At 41.9% G+C, this 26,179-nt stretch overlaps 1 protein-coding gene across 3 annotated transcripts in view; it reads left to right on the forward strand.

Annotated features, from left to right (window-relative positions):
• AP2B1 (adaptor related protein complex 2 subunit beta 1) overlaps nt 1–26,179 on the forward strand; it is a 91,905-nt gene that overhangs the window by 38,664 nt on the left and 27,062 nt on the right. For 2 of the 3 annotated variants that reach the window (XM_081941987.1, XM_081941988.1), the window contains exons 13-18: nt 2,766–3,025; nt 6,059–6,251; nt 15,424–15,465; nt 16,758–16,904; nt 18,054–18,199; nt 18,326–18,455. In XM_081941987.1, the coding sequence (XP_081798113.1) occupies nt 2,766–3,025; nt 6,059–6,251; nt 15,424–15,465; nt 16,758–16,904; nt 18,054–18,199; nt 18,326–18,455 (918 nt within the window). The remainder of the gene's footprint in view (nt 1–2,765; nt 3,026–6,058; nt 6,252–15,423; nt 15,466–16,757; nt 16,905–18,053; nt 18,200–18,325; nt 18,456–26,179) is intronic. The other variant, XM_081941989.1, reaches the window with a different exon arrangement.

Raw genomic sequence — 26,179 nt, forward strand, 5'->3', positions numbered from 1 at the left:
TTTATATGTGAAGAATCCAAAATGGAAAATAGAATATACCTCCACAGGTTTCAGGAACCAACTAAAATGTATCTTCCTTGATATCTTGTTTCCCTGAAAATAAGACTGCCCTGGATAATAAGCCCAATCAGGCTTTTGAGCTCATGAGCTAAAATAAACCCTCCCTGAAAATATTTCAACACAGCAGCAGCCATGAGGTGACCAAGCTCGCCACCTCCTGCACCTCGAAAATAATAAGACCTCCCCGAAAATAAGGCCAAGCACTTATTTTGGGGATCAAAAGAAAATAAGACCCTGTCTTATTTTCGGGGAAACACAGAAGTATAAAATATACTTCTAAATATTGACATCCTGATAGCTTCTTACGGATAGCTCCTAAAATCACAACCCCAAGGGGGCATCTGTGCTTTCCTATTATTGGGCATTCATATGATGAATGGTATGGTTTTAAAACTCCATCAAAGAGCACAAATCTCCAGAAATAAGCAATGACCAAAACAGAACATGGTGACCAAAACCAACATTTTGCAATTAAGTTTACATGAGTTGGCATAGCTCGACTGATGAGTCAGTGTATACTCAGAGAACAAAACTTAACTTTGTGTTCCAGCAGCTTCCTTCCTTGTTTGTTTGTTTAATAACTGTTCCACTTCAGTCGAAGAATACTCTATGCCAGGGCCCCATCAAATAGGAAGTAGCCATTTTCACTGTCCTAACAGCTGCTCCCAAAGAGTCTGTAAAGATTAACAGATTAACAGAGTTGGAAGGGACCTTGTAGGTCATCTAATCCAACCCACCCACCCAAGCAGGAGACCGTACACTATTTCTGACAGATGGCAGTCCAGTCTCTTCTTGAAAACTTCCAGTGATGAAGCTCCCACAACTTCTGAAGCAACTTCTGTTCCATTGGTTGCTTGTTCTCACTGTCAGAAAATTTCTCCTTATTTCCAGGTTGAATTTCTGCTTATTCAGTTTCCATCCATTATTCCTTGTCTGGCTTTCAGGTGCTTTGGAAAATAGTTTGACACCCGCCCACCCCTCTCTGTGGCAGTCCCTCAAATATTGGAAAACTGCTATCATGTCTCCCCTGGTCATTCTCTTCACTAGACTAGCCCTGCCCAATTCGTGCAACCGTTCATTGCATGTTTTAGCCTCCAGTCCCCTAAACATCTTGGTTACTCTTCTTTGCCATCTTTCTAGAGTCTCAACATCTTTTTTATACTGTGGTGACTAAAACTGTATGCAGTATTCTAGGTGTGGTCTTATTAAGGCTTTATAGAGTGGTATTAGTACCTCACTTGATCTTGATTGTATCCCTCTGTTAATGCAGTTTAGGATTGCATTGGCTTTTTTGGCTGCCCCTGCACACTGCTGGCTCATATTTAGCTGGTTGTCCACTAAGACTCCAAGATCCCTCTCACAGTTACTGCTATTAACCTTGGTTTCACCCAATCTATATGTGTACTTTTGGTTTTTCTTACCTAAGTGTAGGACTTTACTTTTCTCTACATTGAATTTCATTTTGTTAGATAGAGCCCAGGGTTCAAGTTTTCAAGATCCATCTGGATCTTGAGCCTATCGTCTTTCTTGTTTTTCCCCTTCCCAGAACATTAAATAAAATCTACAGGTTTAGTGCTCCCATGTCTGGAGCAGGAATCTGTCACCTTCTCATCCCTATTTAAATCATACAACAGAGGGACAGGGAAGGAGCTGGAACTGGCTCCCTTTAGCCCACTTCTACACCTCTATTCTGTGCTAACTGTTAACATTGCACACTAACTATGCCCCCTGCACTTGATCTATATAAGCACAATTATGTAAACAAAACCATAAAGGGTACCGAACTCACTTCTGACGACATTGTTGAAATTTGTAAAATACTACATTTTTTAAAGAATTCTCAGCCTGTTAAAAAGTAACTTTTAAATATATTTAGAAGTGAAAAGAGGCTTGCAAAATGTTCTTTTTTAAACCAAGGGTTTCAAACAGTTTCAGGCTAAAGAACTTGCAAGTTTTTTTAAAAAAAATGCCAGAACCTTTGATCAAGCTTTAGTGATTAAAAACAGCAGCTGCATTTGAGAAAACCTTTTTCCCTTTAGTTTCTCATGGAGCCTGTGTCCCATAGATCACAGATTTAAAGTTTTACAGACAGAACATTTTATCAGTGAAAAGTCCCACTCTTGGGTGCCGAGTCTTGTGTAATCTTATTAAGCCTCAGATATGTGAGGAATGTTTGTAATTTTTCTGTAGACAATATTAGATGTCCCAAAGACTTTAGATTCCTGTGCATTCTTTTCTCCTTCACCCTCGGTATTCCTCTGTCAAAGGTTGTTCCATATCAGCATCCTGTTCAGGTTCCAAGTAACACTCCCAACGCAAGACAACTTTGAGGCTTGAGGTTCCTCAAAGTTCCATTTTATTAGAGATGTCATATTGGCACATCTGGGAAAACCCGAATCTGAAAGCTTCCAGGTTTTCCCCACCCAGTTGAAAGTTTAAGACCCTACCCAGCACCCACATGTCCATCACATGGTCCAATCAGACCCGGTTCCATTCTGGAGATGCCTCCCAGTCACACTACTCCAGGTGGGGGCAAGATGTCCTTGACTCTCTGAGAAAGGTATGTTATTTAGACTATACTGTATATCTCTCATACTCCATATAATCCCCCCTCCCATTTTCCCACAATAGGCCTGAAGGCCCAATGTAAAAGATGGCTTCCAGGCCTGACATATCCATTAACCGGCAACCTTTTTCTGCTTCAGGATTCTGACAACCCAGATCTACGTGACCGTGGCTACATTTACTGGCGACTCCTCTCCACAGACCCTGTCACTGCCAAGGAGGTGGTTTTGTCAGAGAAGCCCCTGATCTCTGAAGAGACCGATTTGATCGAGCCCACTCTGCTGGATGAGCTCATTTGCCACATTGGTTCGTTGGCATCGGTATATCACAAACCACCCAATGCCTTTGTGGAAGGCAGCCACGGAATCCACCGCAAACACCTGCCTATCCATCACGGAAGGTAAGAGAGAAACTGGATGATTGTGTGGATTACTGGCTTTTAAAAAGTTCATATATAGAGATATTACCCTGTCCTGATGCCCTTACAATTTTATGTGGCCGGTTTGTAATAACAAAATTTAAAATCAGACTCAACATTCACATGAACATGGAAACGGTACAGGTAGTCCTTCACTTACGACCACCATTGAGCCCAAAATATCTGTTGCTAAGTAAATCAGTTGATGTGAGTTTTGTCCCATTTTACCACTTCCTTGTCACCCTTGTTAAATGAATCACTGCAGTTGTCCCAAAGGTGCTTTTTCGGGAGGAAAACTGGACTTTCTTGTTTTTTCTTTTGAAGACGTTTCGCTTCTCGTCGAAGAAGCTTCTTCAACTTTGACAGGATAGTGGTGAATGGAAGGATTTATATTCCTTGTAGACAGTTGGTCATTTGCATCCTTTTAGAGGGTCGTTGAGGATACTTGGAGGTTTATTGGTGTCCTCAGGGTCACCTGAGTGGTGCTTCTGGTTCCTGTAGTCTGCATTTTCCCCCCCTCTGGAAACCCATTCCTACTCCCACATTATTGCATAGCTAAACTTCTGTAGAGATTCTCAGTCATCCAGGTTATGGCTGTCTCAAAGGAAACGTCTTCAAAAGAGATAACAAGAAAGTCCCGTTGCCTCCTGAAAAAGCACCTTTGGTCTGAAAAGCACCATAGCCTGAATGACTGAGAATCTCTACAGGCTTTTAGCAATCCCTGCAGTTGTTAAGTCAGTAGCATTGCTGTGAAGTGAATCTGGCTTCCCCATTGGCTTTGCTCGTCAGGAGGTTGCAAAAGTGATTTTGGGACACTGTAGCCGTCATAAAATACATGCCAGTTGCCAAGCCTCTGAATTTTGATCACGTGACCATGGGGATGCTGCAACATTTGTAGGTGTGAAAAACAGTCATAAGTCACTTTTTTCAGTGCCGTTGTAACTTCAAATGGTGACTAAATGAATGTAGAGTACTATCCATGAGAAGAAAGTTCGTAAGCAGTCACATAATTAATATCTTGCCAGAAAACGTGAGAAATACAGGAAATTGCCTTAATCAGGATAGGTCATAAGCGGTCACATCCAAGTAGTCTTGGTTTTAAGACCATTAGGAAGCCAATGTCAGGGTCCTAAGTACCGTATTTTTCAGAATATAAGACCTCCCCCCCCCCCCCAAAAAAGTGGCTGAACATCTATGTGCGTCTTATACACTGAATATAGCATTTCTGGCCTCCCCAAAACCCTCCCTCTTCACAAAAATGGACATGCAGAGGGTTTGGAAGGCCTGCAGAGTGCAAACACTTTTTTTTAAAATTTACCTTTTCAAAATCTTGGTGTGACTTATACTCTGGTTCATCTTATACTCTGAAAAATATGGTAATAGATCCATTGCAAGCAAAAACTCCAAGCAGGTGGATTTCTCAAAGAATAGCTTTATTGGAAATATCATGTTGACACGTATCTGGTGAAAAGCAACTCCGAGGGGCCCCTTGGTTTTCACCTAATTAAAAGTAAAAGTATTTCCCTCAACCTCAAACAATCAGTCACATGGCAATCAGTCAACGCAGCGTCCGCTGGTCTGGTGACATAATTCCTCCTTCCTCCGGCCAGGTGTGAGAACATCCTTGGTTCCCAAGAGAAAGTATTTTATTTTGACTACACAACCCCAGCTATCGCTATCTCCCCTCTCCCTATCCCTCAGTTCCAGTGTGGCAGCACTGAAGCTCCAAGATGGCTTCGGCCAGGTCAGCTTCAGGGCTGACAGCCTATCTTTTTGCAGCGGCTGTTTAGCAAACTGGGGGTTTACTGGGGGTGCAGTTTTGCCAAAAACCAAGCGTTAATGTTGATTTTTTGGGGGGCAGAGCTGTCGTAAAACATGGTCATGCGATTGCAGGATGCCTCAAGCAGTAGTAAATGCAGAGCATCCAAAATGCAGTCACATGACCCAGCGGGGGGAGGGGGGAGCGACTATCAGAATTTTGAATCCAGGTTGTAAGTACACCAAGGTAGGACCGTCAGAACTTCAAAACAATAAGCAACTTGACTCCTAAGTCGAGGAGTATCGATAATTTATTCATGGAATTTGTATGCTGCCCACCTCACCCTACAAAGCAGCTCTGGGCAGCTTGCCAGAAAAATGTGACAATTTGCCTGGACATGTTGGCTGAATCAGGGCTGAGGAACTTGTGATCCAGAAGATAATGTTGCCCTCCAATGCCTAATGGCCTAAGTCAAAGGTCAGCAACCTGTGGCTCTTTCATCCCGCTGCTGCAGCTCCCTGTTGCCAAACGGCACCACAATTTTGAGAGAAGGTTCCGGTTTGGGGGAGGGGAAGCAGGGTGTGCCAGGAGACGACTCTATGGCAAGAGGCCGGTTTTCCAGGCAGCTCCACAATTGCTAGAGCTTTCGGTTAGGACAGGTAGAGGAAAAAGGACACCACACTAGGAGGAGACTGTGGTGGGGAAACCGGACTTCTGGCCATCTCCAGAATTGAACACGGGGGCTTCCAGTTAGGACCTTTGTGGCTCTTTGCATGTTTAAGGTTGTCGACCCCTGGCCTAAGTAATGGTGAGGAAACCTGGTACTTTAGTAACACCTGGAAGCCCCCAATTTCCCCTTGCTTGCTTTGGGTGAATGTTCTTCCCAAGCTATTTGGTGGGTTATTAATTCCACAGCTGCCCCTGTTTTTTCACAATGACCAAATGGCCCCGGTTTAAATTTTTCAGTCCATTATTTTAATATTGGAGTTTATTTGCCCAGGGTTTCATTCTGTGTTTCAACAGCTTCATATATTGGGTAGATATTTATGGAATTCAACTTTTAAAGAAATAGCAGTTGTTTGCCGTCAAATTATTTTACAGTTCACACCCCTCTTGCAGGGGTTATTTTTACAAGAATACTTGCACTGCAAAGTCTGTTTAGAGCAGCTTGCACGAGAAAGTCTTTTGTGTTGCTCTCTTCTTTGACAGTGAAACCAAGTAACCCTTTTTTCCTTCCCCCCTCCACATACTTTCAGTACTGATGCAGGAGACAGCCCTGTGGGAACCATGAGTGCTACAAACTTGGAACAAACTCAGGTGATTCCATCCCAAGGAGATCTCTTGGGTGACCTCTTGAACCTTGACCTGGGGCCTCCAGTGAATGTTCCCCAAGTGTCTTCCATGCAGATGGGTGCTGTGGACCTTCTAGGAGGTGGACTTGACAGCCTGGTGAGTAAGCATGAAAAAATTCTTAGGGATGTGTGTGTGGGTCTGTGTGTGTGGGGGTCTGTGTGTGTGTTACTAAAAACCTAGACTGCTGGCAACCTTTCCCTTTATGTTAAAAGAATTTCTGGGATCTTGGATCCATGTAGCTACCACTTGGAGGAAGCAAAGATGTTTGTCTTCTTTCTGCTCCTTTTCAGCTTTGCAGATTACAAGTCAACTGCCTCCTTTACTTACTCATTTGGGGTATTGCTGGGTGGATTTGTTTGTTTATATCCCGTCTTTATTATCTTCACAAATACTCAAGAGAAGAGAAGGAAAAACTAAATGACATTGTGGAAAATGTTGGTAGTGGCTTTTTAAGAGGTTCGTGGTCTGATCCCTGCAGAAACAAGTAGAAAGAAGGACCATGGCTGTGTCGTGTTTGTGTTTCTTGATAGATGCTACAGAGAAAAGAGAAAAAAATGTGCTTGAGTTTTAGCATCAGGTATATGTTTTATACAATATCTTGCATCACTCTTGGCAGCTTTGGTTCATTGTGTCACTTCCTTATAATAATGAATTGTAACAGAGGCTGTTATTTTCCAAAACAGCAGAGAAGAGAAGGCATGGGATCCATAAGAAGAAAGCTAGGGCATAATATAGACCCATTACACGAAACCATATCACGAGTTGTTTAGTTTATGGGCGAACCAGTTTTAAGGAAGAGACCATAGTTTATGAACCAAAATTGATCAATTAGCCCGTAATGCTACGTTTGGAACAAAAATCTCACAGTCCTACCATAACTGCCTTTTCTTTTTGTAACATTACTCAGCCTTGCTTTTAGCAATATACGGTTTGTCCTTGATACTGGTATATTGGACAGTGATGGTTGGATGACACTAGAAATTACTGCGGAGGCAGACTCCGGATGTGACATACACATTATTGTTTTGGTAACCTTTGACCCTACATTAGCTTTTGCATATATTAGAATCTTCTATAAAATGCTTTAATTATAATAACTGTGGTAAGTAAATGGAGTTACCATGCTAATTCTGAAAAGTGACAATTTGTCAGTGTGGATGGATGGATGGATGGATGGATTAAATAAATAGATTAGACAGATGGATGGATGGATGGATAGAAGGATGGATGGATGGATGGATGGATGGATGGATAGATAGATAATAAATATGAGTCAGTTGTCAAATATCCAAATGTGAATCACATGACCATAGGGATGCCACAACAGTCATAAGTGTGAAAAATGGTCTTAAGTCACTATTTTCAGTGCCATTGTAGCTTTGAACGGTTACTAAACAAACTGTTGTAAGTCGAGGACTACCTGTATAGTTAAACCTACTATCCCATCAGTTAGCTGTGGCCTGGATACAGGATGGGTGCCTTGTGTTTCTCAAAATTGGACAAGCAACCCAATGGCTTTCCATTTCCAGCCCTCCTCTTCATTTCAACAAATGATAATCAACCCCCTTCTATCACCGCTAGGCAACCACAGCTAGTTTATGCATCTCCAAACTTTTTTTTTTTTCAAAGACCTAGGAATTTATTTGCATGTTTAACACAATATGATATTTCCAACAAGCTGATATTTATTACCTAGTTTTATGATCTGGATCTTCCTGCAGAGCTGTAGCAGTTCACATTGATGCTTGATTCCCCATCTTTAGCAAGCAAGCTTCAGTCTGGTGTCCACTGCATATGTCTAGAATTGCTTGTGCGCTGTCCAGATGCTGTCTCGCACTCTGCAGCAAAACATTTCTGGGTAACCTTTAGCTCTCTGATAAAATCCAACTGTTCCTTAGAAAATAAATTAAGGCTTCTCAAACAGCTTCCAACTGCTTGTGCCTCACCCCCACTCCCACCCCGTCCTTTTGTGATTCTTAAGACTTTGAACACAGGGGTATCTGAGTTTTGACTTCTCAGTGACAGGACTTACATGCTCCACATATTATTGCAAAATGTTGACAACACCTTAGGAAAAATTGGCTCACTTTGATGTGGGTTTTCAGTGGAAACCAGGTCCATAAGGTTTTAGCAGATTTCCGGAATTAAGCCTTATAACGGGGGGGGGGGGGGGGTGTCTGTTCTTGTCAAATGAACTTTCAGAGTAGCAGATCCTCAACCTCAGTGGTTCTTGAGGTGGCAGCCGAATCAAAAAAATGTCAAGTAAAAGAGCAAAGGAAGAGGAATGCTAGGGAGAATTTGCAAGTTTGATATTTGTCAAGGTATCTGCAGCCTTCCTGGTGCCCACATCCACTGTGAGGATTTTTGAGGCCTGTGTTCTTTCCTCGCTGACAAAAATTAAATATTGCATGCTGTCTCAAATGCCTCGGAAACCAAATTTAAAGTTCTTCTATAATTTGCCTATATGTACCGGAACAAGCATTTCTATTCCAACCTGAATTCTTGAAGTGGTAGCTTTCATATTTGGGCTATAATTGGTTTTCTTCAGGAGAAAGATCCAGTCAGACGGGTTTCTACTTGCAGTTTGAAGTGGATAAAGTTTTAATCAAAGCTGGCCAGCGTGTCTGGCTTTTGTGAGAAGGAGGTGTTCTCAGCAACTGGAAGTAGCTTAAGGGCAGTTTAAGCTGAAAAGAATCTGAATACTCTACAGAAGAAGCTTAGTCTTAGAGTCAAAAGTAGAATTTGCAGCCCACTAGATGTGACAGATTCAAAGCCCCTAGCAGATTCAGTCAGCACAGTTAATAGGCGTTGTAGGAGTCGCCCTTCAGCACTTCCTGGAGACTGCATATTTCATCACTTCTAATGGATCCAACTAGCCATCTATGTACCATTTTGATCACAGTCCAGTTCGCCCTGATACTTGTGGAGTGGAGCAAAGCAAAACCTTGCTCCTAAAAGATTCATCCTTCTCTGCCAATCATTCCATCCAAAGAACAATACACTAAAAGGACCAGAAATCTGGCATTCCCAATATATTTGGCAAACTTCAAATAAAACTACTTCTTGTCACCTTTCACTTTGTCTCAGGATTGTTTTTTCCTATGTTTACCTTATTTGGGTACTGGAGTTTTAGATAACCTCAATTCATTTTAGTCCGGAGCCATTCCAAACTGCGAGGAGTAGAAGGTCATTTGTGTAAGGCAGGGACAATGCTGCGGTTCTGTGGAGATGCACTGCTGAAAATAATATTAGAGTTGTCAAAATGTCAGTTTTTAGTATGAAACAGCTGCAGTGATCCGTTTGGAAAGCTGCCGGTGAAATTTCCATGCTAAAAAGAAAGCTGTTGACTTAGATCACTAAAAATAAAATATTGGCATTTTGCCTCTTCTCTTTGCCTAGTAAAATAGGAATAAATCTTCTGAAATAATTAAAATTTAAAGCCAGGAATTCAGATGCAATGGGCTGAAGATGACCTGGATGTGGAGGGAGGGTGAGATTTGCTTCCATTTTCTGTTCAACTAAAAAAATAGTAGCAGCCCCCGTAACACATTTCTGGCCCCCCAGCCTGAGAATTTGAACATTTGGGTTTTGTTTTAATTCTGGTTTTTGGAGTTAAGCAGGAAGACATTTGTCCTCGCGTCTCTTATCTCTCCTACCATCACTAATGATCATTGGGGGGGGGGGGTTGATTTCCACCTGGTTGTTCGTTTGTTTTTAATTTTGTGGAGAAGAGATGAGCTTTAAGGTTGAAATTGGAAGCAAAAGACTTTGGGGATTCAAATAATTTTGACTTCCAGTCTTGAAATTGGGCCTAAAGTGGTGATTTCAGGCCATTTTTCAAGGTCTTTTTGAGGATGAACTCCCATTCTTATCCTATCGTCCCACAAAACATACATAAAGGGCTGAAAAATTCAACCCAGCCTCTTCTAGTGATGTTATCACATCACTTTATTTGGCCTTTTGAAAACTTTAGAGTCTTACTTAAGGCTCCTCATCCCCCATACGCTGGCTACCCATGAGTTATAGAAACCTCCATGGGTGCAAGTACCTTTTAATCAGTGGAGGTACTGATAAAGATGCCATACACAATTAAAGTATGTTATAAATGGAGACCGCAGGGCAACAAAATCATACACTCTGGAAGCTAAGAAAAAGAGGCCGATGGTTCTTTCAGGAATCAAGACTGGATATGAGTGGTGAACAATCATATTTTAAAACATGATGGGAGTGAGGGTTCTTTGACTGAGTATATAGTATATTGCCTCTAAGGTTAGCGGGAGCTAAATATTGGTTCTGCTGTATTGATCAGAGGAAGACACTTTAGTGAGTTTTAAATTCCATGTCAATGGGATTAAAAAAGAAGTCTGTGAGAAGAGAGGTTTTTGAGCTAGTTAAACCAGAAGCATAATCTAAGCCAGGAGCCAAGATACTAAGCAGCAGTGGAGAGTCAGGAGTCTGTGAGGCCCTAGGACAGGGGTGTCAAACTTGATTTCATTGAGGGCCACATCGGGGTTGTGTTTGACCTCGGGAGGGGATGTGTGGCCAGGGGGCATGACCAGCTCGATGTCACTTGTGGTGGCCTGGGCGCTCTGCCAGTGAAAACGGGCTCCAGAGCTCCATTTTTGGCTGTGAAGGCTTCCTGCAACCCTCTGCCAGTGAAAATGGAGCTCAGGAGGGGCGCACGTGGCCCTCCCGAGCTCCGTTTTCACTGGCAGAGGCACCGTGGGCCAGTTCTTTGCTGTTTCCAGGTCGACCCCGCAGGCCAGATCTAAGCACCCCATGGGCCAGATCTGGCCCGCAGGCCTTGAGTTTGACACCCCTGCCCTAGGAAGTCAGGAATTAATGCCGTCAGGAATGCAGTCCTCACCAAGGAGACCAGTTATAAGAAGAACACTTGGAACATATTGTATGATGAACTAAGATTGTCCTCTAACACCAGCTGACTAGGTATGAGGATGATATAGCCAGACAGCATTCTCGGTTAAGATTAAGATAACTTTTATTGTCTTTTTTCTGTATACACAATGACACACATTAAAATGAAATTCTGATGAAAGAAGGAATGCCACCCACTAAACAACGTCACAGATCCCAAGGATAACAATAACAGCAGCAGCATCCAAAAATACCAAATTATACAAAAATCACACACACACAATACCGAAAAGTCTTTCTGCTGCCTGCCCTCCATTGTAGGTGCTCATATTGCACAATTTTTATTTTATTGATCTCAAAGCTATGTCTAGGTAGTCCTCAACTTATGACCACAATTGAGCCCGAAATTTAGGTTGCTGAGTGAGAAATTTGTTAGGTGAGTTTTGCCCTATGTTATGACTTTTCTTGCCACATTTGTTAAGTGAATCACTGCAGTTGTTACATTAATAACACGGTCGTTAAGTGAATCTGGTTTCCCCATGGACTTTGCTTGTCAGAAGGTCATAAAAGGGGATCACATGACCCTGAGACACTGCAACCCTCATACATGTGAATCAGTTGTCAATCATCCCAAACGGTCATAAGTAACTTTTTTTAGTGCTGTTGTAACGTTGAATGGTCACTAAGCGAACTGTTGTAAATTGAGGACTACCTGTAAATCATAAATAGCTACAGATTCTTAATTAATTAAGTCCTGTTTTCTAGTTGCAAAAATCGCAGTTTAGGTGCTAGACCACAAACTTGCCAACAGGAAACATTGGATTACTGTCCTCCCCATTACATCATTTTGCAATTCCTGGGAGAGAGGTGTGTGTGAGTGTGTGTGTGTCTTTAAAAGAGAAGGAGCAAGGAAGTATAGGATTGTGAGAGCCAAGAAACCTTGATTTGTATCTTTTAAGGTTGGCTTCCCAGCCTGTGGCTCTTTTAATGAGATAAACTTGGCACAGGCGCTGATGAAAGCAGATAAAAACATCTGGCTCTATTATGTAGAATTATTCACAAGTTGTTTTGATGCTGCTTTATGTAAGAAGCTCACTTGCCAGCTGATGGGGAGGCTGCTTCTCCCCCTTCCCACTTGACTGGGAAAAATTCCCCAGAGTACTAGAACCTCTCTGCCTCTTGCCTTCTGCAAAATGAATCTGACAGGGATTTCGTTTTGCTTTCCTTACCCCTGCTATACAAGCCATGCTTTTCCTGGCTATAACATAGCCATAACTCGAAAGGGGATAATAATTGCCCATGATCACTTCTGCAAGAGCAAGTCATAATGGATGAGTATTCCGGCTATTATCCCACTCCACAACTGTAGCCTTCAGATTGAAAGAGTGAGAGATCATCTATTTTCCATCAAGCCATAACGGTCGTTGCATGACTCTGACACTGGGACAGATTGCTGTCATTTTTTAAAATGGGGACTAAGAGCACAAGTCTGTTTCTAAGACAGTGTCCTTTTCTTCCCCATTGCAGCTTTTTTTTTCCAGGTGTCAGTAGCCTTTTCCTGTTAGTAGGCACCGTTATGTAATCTTATATGGCGGTGTAGGTGCCAGAAAGTAAGCGTTAAAACATTTTTTCATTTCTTTTAGAAAATCAGTTTAAAAATGTAAGATGCTCCCAAGTTTTATTAGTTCTTATTTGGAAAAAAACACTTACCTTGAAATATTTGCCAGTGTTTTAATGCACCAAAGGTGCTATTTCAAGAGGCAACTGGACTTTCTGGTTTTGCTTTCAAGACATTTCGCTTCTCATCCAAGAAGCTTCTTCAGCTCTGACTGAGTGGTGGGATATAATGGAATATAAATATAAATGGAATATAAATCCTTCCATTCCCCACCACCCAGTCAGAGCTGAAGAAGCTTCTTGGATGGGAAGCAAAGCATCTTCAAAGGAAAACCAGAAAGTCTAGTTGCCTCTTGAAAAAGCACCTTTGGGACAACCATGACCTGGATGACTGAGAACTTCCATAGACAGTGTTTTAATACTTTAGTCTGTTCACTTAAAAAGAAATTTTCTGTAAAAACATTTTTTTGCAGGTGGATGAATACAGCCTACTGTTCTGCAGGTGCTATGGCATTCACAGGTGCCACATTATTGATTCCTGCCCATGCCTGCAGCCAGTTGAGTCCTGTTCAAAGGAAATATATTGTATCACCATGACATATCAGAATGGTCTTTGTTTGCTTGTATTTCAAAGGACAGCCGAGGCTCTGTTAAAATATATGCAGTCTTTTGATTCCTTATCTTTTTGTTTTCTGAAGGCACCATCTCTGAAAAAGAACAGCCAATTACAGTAAATTGTCCCATTTTTCTGTCTTCAACCTATTTTCCATTTTGTAGCTTTTGAAGCATACAACAATCACAAATAGCTGGTGTTAGGCTAGAAAATGGCTCTATCATAACCCTGCAAGAGCGTAGCCGAACTCCATACGCCTAATAACAAATTTAACCAATCTTTGGGACTTTTAATAATCTTCTAAATCTGTGCTTCTTAACCCTGGCCACCGACATCTTAAAGAAATCACCGGTTGTTTATTTAAAAGCAATGCAGAAATTGCTTATTCCCTAAAATATGAAAAGGCTGCCTCCTTGATTTTGTTACAAAAATTACACACTCAAAATGGAACAATCGGATGCACTCTCAGCTTTTTTACTGTTTAGCATCAAACGGATACATTGTGATTTGTAAGATTGCTTTTCACATCCCAGCAGTTCTCATTTCTGCTTGGTTACATTCCCCCCCACCCCTCCTTTAGAAGGAAAAAGGTGTCAATGTTTTATCCTTTGGAAAAAAAAAGATATAAAGTGTATTAGGGAGGGTGGGTGGGTGTAACTTTCAACCAAGCATCTATGAGCGAAGCTAAATACACGTTCCATATCTGAGTGCTTGGGTTTGTTCTGTTGGGTAATTGTTCAGAGAGCTGCCAGAAATAGAAAAATCACATGACACCCATTCAAGCAACCTCCACTTTAGGGTGACAATCCTGCGCATATATGTCAGCTTATTTTTGGCCCTGCTTTTTGCTTTTTGTGGACTCTTTCCTCTCAGAACATCAATGGGCTGCTGACGTTGGAGCCCAGAAACATTGGTGGGCAGGCAGGGAATGGCAAGAGGCTGCTGCTGAAACTGACCCACACAGGAATGGTAGTTAGTGTTCTGATCTAGGCTTCCCAAGAGCATGACGCAAACTCCTTGTTTCAACAAAAAAACCCTTTTATTAATTTACTATGAATTGTGCTCATTCACATCCAGCAAAGTCTTTCAAGGGAGGATTTACAGTCACAGACCTTTTCTGGCTTGGAGAGTTGACAGGCCAATATCTGCAAAACCTGGCAAGGAGTCTCGGAGAGTCACGAACCAATTAAGCGAACTAATTGTCTCCTGCAAACTCCACTCATCTTTTATTTCCTCTGGGAGGGGCCATTCATCGGCCACCTGTGGCCTTACTCCCAAGTCGACTCCTGTTCTTTAGTTGTTCCCTTCATCTGGCAACTCTGCGCATACACACAATGGGAACAGGCTCCAACTGTTCTTCTGCCCCACTGATCTCCGACTCTGAAGGCAGCTGATAATTGGCATATGGTCCCGGCCCCCTCTCTGCTTCCGACACAGAGCCCTTGTCAGAGCCTTCCACAGACTCCAGGACTGGCCCATGTTCCTCCCCAACCTCCTCACTGTCCGAATCTGCTGCCAGCTCCGCTAGTTGCTGGCGGGCCACAACAGTTAGCAAGAATGGCATGTTCAGAAGAGCTGTCCTTACCCACCACATTCCCTTGCTGCCATATTGCCTGAATGACTAGCATGAATAGGCAAAGAAAGGCAAAGAAAGAGGAGCCCTGCTATTGCTTCTGGAGTGCTGTGAAAAGCCCTGTTCATGCTAGGTCTGAGAAAAGTAACTGGCTGTTTGCGAAGTGCCCTTCTCTAGGAATAGTGGGGACAACCCCGAGGGCCATTTGGCTTTTGAAAATTGTATCTTGGAGATGAATGTGCAAGTTCACCTCTATCTAGGTCTTCGCTGCCATCTTCTGCTGCTGCCCACAAGACCTCAGTGCATATTCTTTGTGTTTTCAACCAAATCCCACTTCCCTGCTTGTGGAATTTGGGGGTTTCATATCTGTGGATCTCTCTGTCCTTGCTGGGTCAGTATTCTCTCTGGGCAAACAGATGGGGGATAGGTGGTGTGCCAGGCCTTTTTGGGAACCACATGATCTTTTATTTCTTGGCACCTGATAACTTGGCTGTAATGAACTCTTTCTCTTTCCCCTGCCTTTTCTCTTCTTTTTTTACCTCTCTCTCTCTTTCTCTCTCTTCCTTTTTCTATTCTTTTCTTTCTTGCAGCTTGGCAGTGACCTTGGCGGGGGAATTGGAGGCAGCCCAGCAGTAAGTGCCCTCCATTCGTTTTTTTTTTTTTCCTTTTCAGTTCTGATTGAAAAATTATTATTTATTTGTTGAATTTACACCCAATCTTTCCTTTGGAAAGAGTTCATTTTGGCACACATAGTATTTTCTCCTTCAATTTTATTCTTACAACAGTCCTATGAAATAGGCTGAGCTGAGACTTTGTAACCAGGCTTTTAAGTTGGCCAATATATTTCAGAATTAACTGGGGATTTGAAAACAGGATCTCCCATCCTCCCAGCTTTAACTACTATAACACACAGGCTTTCGTTCTGTGGTCTTCTTTTCCCATCCATTCTTCTAAAATCTGTGCAGCTGAGATAGCCCAGGGTTGACATTCTCAACATGTTCTCTGGATTAAAGCAGAGAACCATCTAAAACACTGAAATAGTGGAAGGAAGAGAAAAGAGAATTTGGTAGCAAACTCAACTTGTAGAATAGTCAAGAAATTTGGGGTTCTGTTACTGGGGAGATCTGTGATCACAGTATATTTTTTCCGTGTGAAGTCGATGTATCACTGCTTGGTCACAGAAGATAAAAATGGAGAATCAAGGAAAACAAGCTGGAGGATTCCCAGGGTTTGTGCAAGACACCAGGGTCATTGTTAAAAAAAAAACCTGCTTTCAGGTTTGGCTTGGTCCCAGAACTCCATAAACCTGTAAATGGGAAACATAAGGGCATCCAGAGCCCTCGGTGCCATTGTTGAGAAATTCCAAACAACTTCAAAGTCATTGAATGAACTAGAACTGGTCAACTCACATTCCTAATTTCCAAGGGTCATCAATAGCTGTGGCCTGCTGTTGTCCTTGGAGCAAAGCGTTCCTCTTCCAATTCTATTTAAATGGATTTGAGGGCCATGGTGCTTCCTGGATGATCAACTGGTCTATTTTGAAAGCACCAGCTTTGAGCCCATTTCACTACATGGTTGTTGAGGGCTTGTTTATGACTGAGAACTACTTATGGAGAGTTCACTCACATCGTCTGATACAATTCCTCATTTTTAACTGTTGAAGTTGAATGTCCTTGCTCTTCACTTTTCAGAGTCTCTTGGAGGAGACAGGTTGGCTATTAATGGCTGCTTCAATCATATAGGGACGGGTAGTAGAGATGGGATATTTAAAGCAGAGAGCACACCGACGTGCTAATTTAGTACCCTTGATCATTCAGCAAAATGCCAGGAACAAGTTTCAAAATATTCAGAATAGCGTCTAATTGTCTGGTTTATTTCAGAGAGGTGTCTGTTATGTTTAAATATCTTCCCTGATTTCCTGCAGGTGGGACAGACCTTCATCCCATCATCAGTCCCAGCAACATTTGCTCCCTCCCCTACCCCAGCTGCAGTCAGCAGTGGACTGAATGACCTCTTTGAACTCTCTTCTGGCATCGGCATGGCACCTGGTGGATATGTGGCTCCCAAATCGGTAGGTGTGAGGAAACCTGGCCAGAGAGCTGTCTTCTTCTTCTGCCAGGGTTATCTCTTCATCAGTTGTTGTTGTTGTTGGTGGTGGTTTTTTTGGCATGCCTCTCTTTTGTGTTTCACACTGACTTTGTTTCTGAATGAGTAACTGTGCCTTTTGCTCTGTTTGGCCCGATGAGCTTCTGCATCCAAATTCATTTAAAAAAATGATAATTCATTATGAATATGCATATGAATGCTAAAAGTAATAATATATGATTAATAATATTTAGTTGTATTATGATAGAATATGGTGATTGATATAAAAAACAATATATTGAAATATTGAATAGTCAAATAACAAGTTGAATAAGCAATAATGGAAGATTTTAATGTAAGATAAATGTTGATGTTAATATTAGTTATATAAGTTTGTTAAATGTAACAAATAAGATTGATAAGATTTTATTCACATCAAAAGGTACGATAATCAAGACAGGGTGATTGGTATAAAAACAGCATATTGAAATATTGAAAAATTAAACAGCGAAAGATTAAAATTTAATATAAAGATGCATATTATTACTAGTATTATATAAGATTGTTAAATGAAACAAATATGAATAACATTTTTAAAAAATTGTATGAAATGTATGATACTCAGGTACCACACTGTTCACACACTGATATGTAAAAAAAAACCCTTTAATTAAAGAAAACAAATTCATTTAGTACTACAGTGAAAAGTTTTAAGTGAAACCAGGATGGTGGTTCTGGGTTTTTTTGTTTTGTTATGGCATGCAGCATGCTGGTTGGGGAATTCTGAAAGCTGAAGTCCACACAACTTCAAGTTGCCAATTAGAGCATGCTATTTCCTCTCTAAATCCTCTTCTTTTACTGCCAAACTATTGTGAACTCTGTTCAGAGTACTGTAAATGGACTTTGAGACATTTCCACTCCAGCTTTTCTAAATCAGCTGGAAAGAATCTATGCTGTTATCTGAGATTCAATCAACATTATATACCAATATATAAAATGGATTTGAAGTGGATAGGCCGAACACACCCACTCAACATTGCTGTCTATCATGATAAAGAAATCTCACTGTAATGATTCTGACCCTTTATGACCCCAGTTTTGCTCGCTCTAACTGCTAGTCCTCATGACTTTATAGGTCTGGTTGCCAGCTGTGAAAGCCAAAGGCCTGGAAATTTCTGGAACCTTCGGCCATCGGCAAGGACATATCTACATGGAGATGAGTTTCACCAACAAGGCTCTTCAACACATGAGCGACTTTGCCATTCAATTCAACAAGAACAGGTTGGACCTTACAGTCAACTAAACATCCTTTTTGTTGTACAGTTTCTCTTTCTTGGCTTCTCTGTTCAATCTTACACCTTCTTTGCTCTCTCTCTCTCTCTCCCTCCCTCCTCCCCAACCATCCAGCTTTGGAGTCATCCCCAGCACCCCACTGGCCATTCATACTCCTCTGATGCCAAATCAAAGCATTGACGTTTCTCTTCCGCTCAACACTTTGGGGCCAGTCATGAAAATGGAACCTCTGAACAATCTTCAGGTAGGAACACTGAGTTTGGGGAGATGGAGGAGAAAGTAGTCAAGACTTTGGAGATTTACATTCCAATACAAATTAAAATTAAAGAGTTGGGGATGGAAGCAAAAGTGGCTGAATAGTCAAGAAACTGTCAGATCCTTTTCAAGTGATGTGGTGGCAGAGGGTTTTTTTTCCCCCTTATAAAATAAGAAGCTGTTGTTGGAACAAAACAGTTTAGCTTCAGGCAAACAAAATAAAGGAATTTGGTGCATCCCATATAAATACTTTCTGGACTTCATTGTAGCAATGATCAGTATATGAAAAGGCTTTTAGAAATGAAATATTCTGGCTAATTTAACTAATTTGATGTTAGAATTTTCTTAAAATACGTAATTTTATGGTGGGCCGATCCATGCATGATGCTGCAGTATAAGAATTGGGTCTGCATATCATCTACACCAAAAACAGATTGTGTTGTGACTGAGCTTCCGAGATGACTGGATTTTATGGGCAGATGGGGATTGCATATCCTCCTGTGCAACGTTTCTGAAAACTAGTTTTTATTTATTTGTTTGTTTGTTTGTTTATGTATGCATTTATTCAGTTTGTATGGCTGCCCATCTCAGTGACTCTCGGCAACGAATTATCTTAAAAGAAATTAAAAGCAAAAGTTCCCATTTGCTCTGCCCATTCCACATCTCTGCCTTAAATAAGCACCAGGCTCCCGAGTTGATTCTGGTACTGTAATAAATAATAGCCTTCTGCACAATGGTTTCTATTCCAGTATACAGGAAGCTGTGACTCCTTCACTTCTCTTCTCCCTTCCCAGCCCTCCTCTAATAATCTTTCTATGGTATCCCCCCGCAGGGAAGCTTATTAACCATAAAAAGCACCGTTTTCTTCATCACTTCTGTCCTGTGTGTTATGAATGAGCCTACTGACACGCAGCTAGAAATAGTGCTGCCTTGATGTGGAAGCTCCCGGTTGGAGTTGAGAACAAGAAAGATGCAGCTGTGTAGCTGCTGTTACAGAGGCAGGGAGTTTGTGAGCCAAAAAAAAAGTTCTTAACTGGGAAGATTAAAAAAAACATAAAACAGGCTCCAGTTTCAGTTTGTTTACCTCGGTATATTCAGACTGAGTGAATATTTTTACTCCTTTAACACGAGTGCTCTTCTGGTTTTATTTTTGGAAAGCCAACAGATTAAATGTTATCTACATATCCTCCATATTCAGAAGCATATTCTATCTCCAGTTGTTAGAGAAGATGATGGGGTGGGGTGGTATTTTTTAAGTCTGTGTAGATTTAATAAAAGTTTCTAACAAGGAACTGGATGGTGGGCTGCCGAGCCTCCAGTCTGAGCCCGTAAATGAACTCTTTGATTTGTGTTTATTTTGTTACATAAAATCTGAATATTTAGAAGTGTAACCAAACACTTACATAGTGGATGCCCTCAGAGATGCTAAGGGATGAAAACGCCTTGTAATAAAATAAAGATACAGAAGGATCTTGACAAACTTGAACATTGGGCACTATCTAATAAAATGAAATTCAATAGTGAAAAGAGTAAGGTTCTACATTTAGGCAAGAAAAACGAAATGCACAGGTACAGTATAGGTGGTACTTTGTTCAACAGTAGTAACTGTGAGAGGGATCTTGGAGTCCTAGTGGACAACCATTTAAATATGATCCAGCAGTGTGCAGCAGCTGCCAAAAAAGCCAACACAGTTCTAGGCTGCATCAACAGAGGGATAGAATCAAGATCACGTGAAGTGTTAATACCACTTTATAATGCCTTGGTAAGGCCACACTTGGAATACTGCATTCAGTTTTGGTCGCCACGATGTAGAAAAGATGTGGAGACTCTAGAAAGAGTGCAGAGAAGAGCAACAAAGATGATTAGGGGACTGGAGACTAAAACATATGAAGAACGGTTGCAGGAACTGGGTATGTCTAGTTTAATAGAAAGAAGGACTAGGGGAGACATGATAGCAGTCTTCCAATATCTCAGGGGTTGCCACAAAGAAGAGGGAGTCAAACTATTCTCCAAGGCACCTGAGGGTAGAACAAGAAGCAATGGGTGGAAACTAATCAAGGAGAGAAGCAACTTAGAACTGAGGAGAAACTTCCTGACAGTTAGAACAATTAATCAGTGGAACAGTTTGCCTCCAGAAGTTGTGAATGCCCCAACACTGGAAGTCTTTAAGAAGATGTTGGATAGCCATTTGTCTGAAACGGTATAGGGTTTCCTGCCTAGGCAGGGGGTTGGACTAGAAGACCTCCAAGGTCCCTTCCAACTCTGCTATTCTATTGTATTATTGTATTATAATATTTGGGGCTTTTGGTCAAAGCCAAGACGACTTTCAGGCAGAGCATATTCCAAAGTGTGGAGCTATCACTGAAAAGCAACAACTCTTTAATGCAGGGGTGTCAAACCGGATTTCTTCGAGGGCTGGATCAGCATTGTAGTTTTCCATGGGGGGGGGGGGGGATGCCTCCTGCAGCACCCTGCCGGCCAAAACGGGGCATGGGGGTTCTGCGCATGCCTCCCTTCTGCCTCGTTTTCACCTCCAGTCCATTGCTTCCCACAGCACTCTGTCAGCCGTTTTCGGGCGGCAGAGTTCTACAGGAGGCCATGGAGGGTAAAAATGAGGCGTGGGGTGGGGGGTGGGTGTATCCTTTGATATTTCCAGGCTGGCCCTGTGGGCTGGATTTAAGCACCCCACAGGCCAGATCCGGCCCACGGGCCTTGAGTTTCACACCCCTGATTTAGTGGCTACTCCCTACACTTCACAGCACTTGAAACTATATTAGGATTCATGCTTGGCAGGACAGCCTATGATGTCTCCCTACTATGCAGTTTTGGGCTTAAGAGGTGATCATTGGGGCTGGAATCTTACTGTGAGTGCAGTGACCTCACACTCAGAAAGTCCTTGACTTACAACCACAACTGTGGCTGGAACTTCCATCCCTAAGCGATATGGTTGTTAAAGTGAGTCATCATGTGTCTGTATCTCATTTTACAACCTTTTTTTGTCACATCCGTTAAGCGAATCCAGCTTTCCTCATTTGCTTGTCAGAAGCCATTTGGGAAGGTTGAAAATGGCAACCCCTTGGCCCTGGGTGCTACAACTGTCATAAATGCAACCCAGTTACCAAGCTCCCAACTTGTGATCATGTGAGTACAGGGATGCTGTAATGGTGATCAGTATGAGGGCCTGTTGTAAGTCATTGTTTTCTTTTTTTAAAACTAAAGGTTTTTTTTATTTTTCCCTTTCAAATTCATTCACAAATATACATTCTTATAATTGCTATTTAACATTTGTCTATTCATCATTAGTCTCTATAATTAGTTTTGCAAATATATATAATACGGTGACCCAAACTGTATTATGTCAGTCACTGTTTTCAATGCCACTGGGACATTGAAGAGTCACTAAGCAACATGGCCAAAAATCAAGAACTATCTATAGCATGGGTGTCAAACTCGATTGCATCATGGGCCAGATCGTGACATATTGTGACGTTTTTCTGCCTTTGCGTAGCCGGGGTGGGTTTGGCCTGCGTATGGCATATCTGGCCCGTGGCCCAGCAGTTTGACCGATTCTATAGGGAGAAAGTCTACAGTATCCAGTTTGTTCAACTGGAAGTCTGATCACGTATGCCCAGTTCTTTTTCAAAGATAGACCTGCACAAGCAGTCTAATTAAATAGGCAAATAGGGCTTCCTGATCTAGGGATGACCATAACTGGCACATCAACTATGGCTAGACACAAAGACTTCTCCGGCTACTGATTCCACTGCCCATTCATAAATCAGTGCTTTCAGAGGAAGCATGACTCCATCAAGATTGCCCACATTGGAGATGATAATGGAATGGAATAGGATGGGGCGGGCAGGGCAGTGTGTGGAAAGCATGTGCATGTGACAGTGTGCCCCTGTGCCCACACCCATAATGCAATGTATGTGCGACCTCCCCATGTGACCCCCCTCATGCATGCACATGTGACACCCCCCCATGTTCCCCCCCACACACACATGCACCCCACCCCACCTCACTCATTTTTTTGCTTCCAGCTTGGTGCAGGATCTTTCTAGGCCCAAGACGATGCACGGGAGGGACCTCGCACGGGACCCCCTGCGCCTCGTTTTGGCCTCCAGGTTGGTGCAGGAGGCCATCTAGGCCCAGGACCATTTTGGGCCTGGAAAACCTCCTGGAAGCCAAAACAGGGTGTAGGGGCGCCATGCGAGGCCCCAAAATGCAATGTGAGTCTCCCCCCCCCCCCGTGCATGCACGGCAGAGAGCCGAAGAGCAGCTGGCCGGCAGGAGGCACATATGCACAGTGGAGCTGGGCTGGGGCAGCAGCTGGCATGCCCGCAGAGAGGGCTCTGCATGCCACCTGTGGCACACGTGCCATAGGTTTGCTATCATGGCCCTATACCATTTCACACAAATGGTTGTCCAATTTCTTCTTAAAAAGAGAGACATAGATAGATCATGCCGAAACAGCAACTCTTCTTGGTAGGTTTTATTCCAAACTTGTTTCCCCTTCCACTCAGTCCCAGAATATAAGTAAATGCATTAGAAATAAATGTGACAGAGCTGTCTTCCTTAGTGGAGTGATACGAAAGGCGGGGAAGTTTTCAGTAAGCATTTGGATGGAGAGAAGAGCCCAAATATATCCCATTATGGTGATTTGTTTTCTTAGGCGTTACGCTATTTATCTGAAGATGTTGCAAGGGGCAGCCCCACAAGCAGATACAGAAGTTAAAACCAAGCCACATGCTGGCTTAGCTGACTCTGTCTCTCCAGGAGGTCCTTGTTCAGGAATCCTATGTTTTGGATGGAATTAGTTGCTGTCAAGCAGAAGGACTCAGAAATGTCATTGTTACCGAAGAATCTGTTAACGATAGAAGAATTTTCTGTTCCCATTTATCTTTTTTTTTTTAATCCCCTCTAAAAAAGCAGCTTGTGCATGTCGCTGATTCAGCTTCAAGGGAATTAAAGTGTCCAAAAGCAATTCTGGGGAAAGGAATGTAGATACTTAAATATTTTGTCCCTTTCGCCCTTTTTTCTGCTCTCTTCCTTCCTACTCATTTTCTTGCCCTTCTTTATTATCACTGGGCAGATCTGGGATGGGAAAGCGACACCCCAAAATTTGAATTGCCCTTCGTGATTGATTTCCTTGCCATCATTCACATGTTCTGCATTAGAGTCGGATTGAATTAATGTGACATGATATTTCTTGTATGTACACGCACACACACAGACACACACACACACACACACACACACACACAGCTTTCAGGCAAGGGCAGGAGACAGGATTTTGTTCCAATCTTGTTCAAGGCTCATTCATTTGCTCTCCAGGGACAGAGGTTTGGTGTTTTGCTTTGTTTTTTGTTTTTGATAATGTACTGCGAAGTCATTTTAACTTATGACAATAATGTGGGGTGGTCTTCGTAATTAGTGTTCCAGGTCTTCCGATGAAGTTCCCATCACAAGTGTAACTGAATCCTTCTAGTTGGTACCTAAAAAAAGAGGAGCAGGAAATGCAATGTTTTCATGCAGTTGTCATCACAGAGAGATGCACATAGATGGCTGTGGCATCCCATTGGAAGATAACAAGGGTTAGTTTTGTCTCTGGCGGAAAAAAAACTATTAGACAGATGAGGGATTTTCATACTATTCTCAGAACATATAAGAATTCCTTGGAAACTAGTCTAGTTTACTTTTTATGGTATTATTATGGCTGTAGACCACTCAAAACACAAAGTTATGGTATATCCAATACTTACAAGTTACTCTTGTTGATGACAGCATTGATAGTTGAATTCCATCCTTGCGGAAATTTCCTGGCTCCTTGCTTTCTGTTTTTCAAAGTATAGTAGTAAGTTGGCTTACCAACTTGTTAATAAAGTTGGCGAAAGCAAAGTCATAATTGGAAAATAGAAAATAACGCCATCCCAAATTCAGTAGAGAAGAAAGGACTGTTGATTTTTTTACTCATAACGAATGAGTGCGTTGTATCCTTATTCAAAATTAAGTGAAATTAAATCCCGAAAAGTAATGTAATCAGAAGTCTGACATTAAAAAATGCTTTTGGCAATCTTAAATAAAACATACAGTATATGTTGATCCCAAACAATTAAAGTTGTAAAAACTTTTAATACGATATCCTGGGTTCAATATTAAAAATATCTACACTAGTCTTATTCTGATTTTAAAGATGTAGTACTGTTGCTTTCGAATGCTTTACCTTTCATGTTTTATCATTCATCTTGCAAATCTGTTGTCTAAGGATACTCGGACTCAGTCCCCAAAATAATAAGATCCTGAAGATCTTGCCATAATAAAACATTGGAGCATGCCTAGACTTTGGTGCAGGATTTCCTTGGCAATTGCCTTTAGGCAGGAAAAGCTTCTGGATGGCAGAACACTTTGAAAACTACTGAAACGTGTTTCATTAAAGCAGTCAAAGGGGATAAAAATATGTTCTTGAAAGCTCCTGAGGAGCACTTGGCAATTTGAACGTGAGCTCATGGGGCAGCAAAAGGTCTCTTAGGGAGAGTGGCTCAGAGCTGATTGTAGCATGTAGGGCTGGATGTGCAAATCTACCTTGTCACTTAGTTACATTTACTTAACAAAGAGCTGCAATGGGGAATGAAACTCTTGTCTTGGGTTTTAAACCTCTTGACTCAGTATGTCTTCTGCATTGATTTTCATGCATAATTCTGCCTATTCCACAATGCTTTTTCTAGACTAGTGCTTCTCAATTTCAGCAACTTTAAGATTGCTGATTGTAGACTTCAACTCCCAGAATTCCCTCAACACCATTGATCACTTGGGAATTCTGGGAGATAAAGTCCACACATAACAAGCACTTAGACTTATGCACCATTTCATAGTGCTTTACAGCCCTCTCTAAGTGGTTTACAAGAGTCAATATATTGCTCGCAGTAATCTGGGTCTACAGAAGAATGGAAAGCTGAGTCGACCTTGAGCCGGTCAGCATCAAACTACTGGCAGTCAACAGAGTTAGCCTGCAATACTACATTCTAAACACTGCAGCATCATGGTTCTCCACTGCGCCACCACGGCCACATGTTAAAGTTGCTGAGTTTTAGAAACTCTGCTCTAGACTACTTACAGATATTTTCAAGCTCCCTGGCTTCCCTTTGAGAATGACATAGTTGCAATAAAAAGCAGGACAGCATAAACCTGATTTGAGGCAAGTTCCCTAAAATCATGATGAAATCATTATCAGTACTGATATTGACAGAGGTATTAAATCCATAGTATATACCTAGTTGATGGTATAATGGCTTTTTTTTTTTTGGCAGTGTAGTTTTTCAGGTTTCTGAATGTAAAGCTCAAAATGACCATAAATGTATATTTTGTACACCACAATTACCAAATTCGGTTGCGCTGAAAATCTTGGTCTCCCTATTCCAATATTATCACCATATCATTCTTTCTATTGCTGACGGAAGCCTAGATAATTAATCAAAGCACATCTTGAAGGGAAAATCTGCATGGCCCGACCTTAAAGAGAACAGTGGCGCTACTTTGTGTTTCAGGTTTACCAGCTTTCTTTTGATCTGCAGGGGAATATTTTCGTCCCGTCTCTTAGCTGAAACTCAGGGAAAACGAGAAGCCGCCAGAAATGACCCAACTTGCAGCCTCCATGAAGGAATTAATTAGCAAGCTGTGCTAATTGATTCCAAATAAATCCTCACATGCTGATTT

This window comes from Natrix helvetica, assembly GCF_964273705.1.
Source record: "Natrix helvetica genome assembly, chromosome: 2".
Lineage (NCBI taxonomy): Eukaryota > Metazoa > Chordata > Lepidosauria > Squamata > Natricidae > Natrix > Natrix helvetica.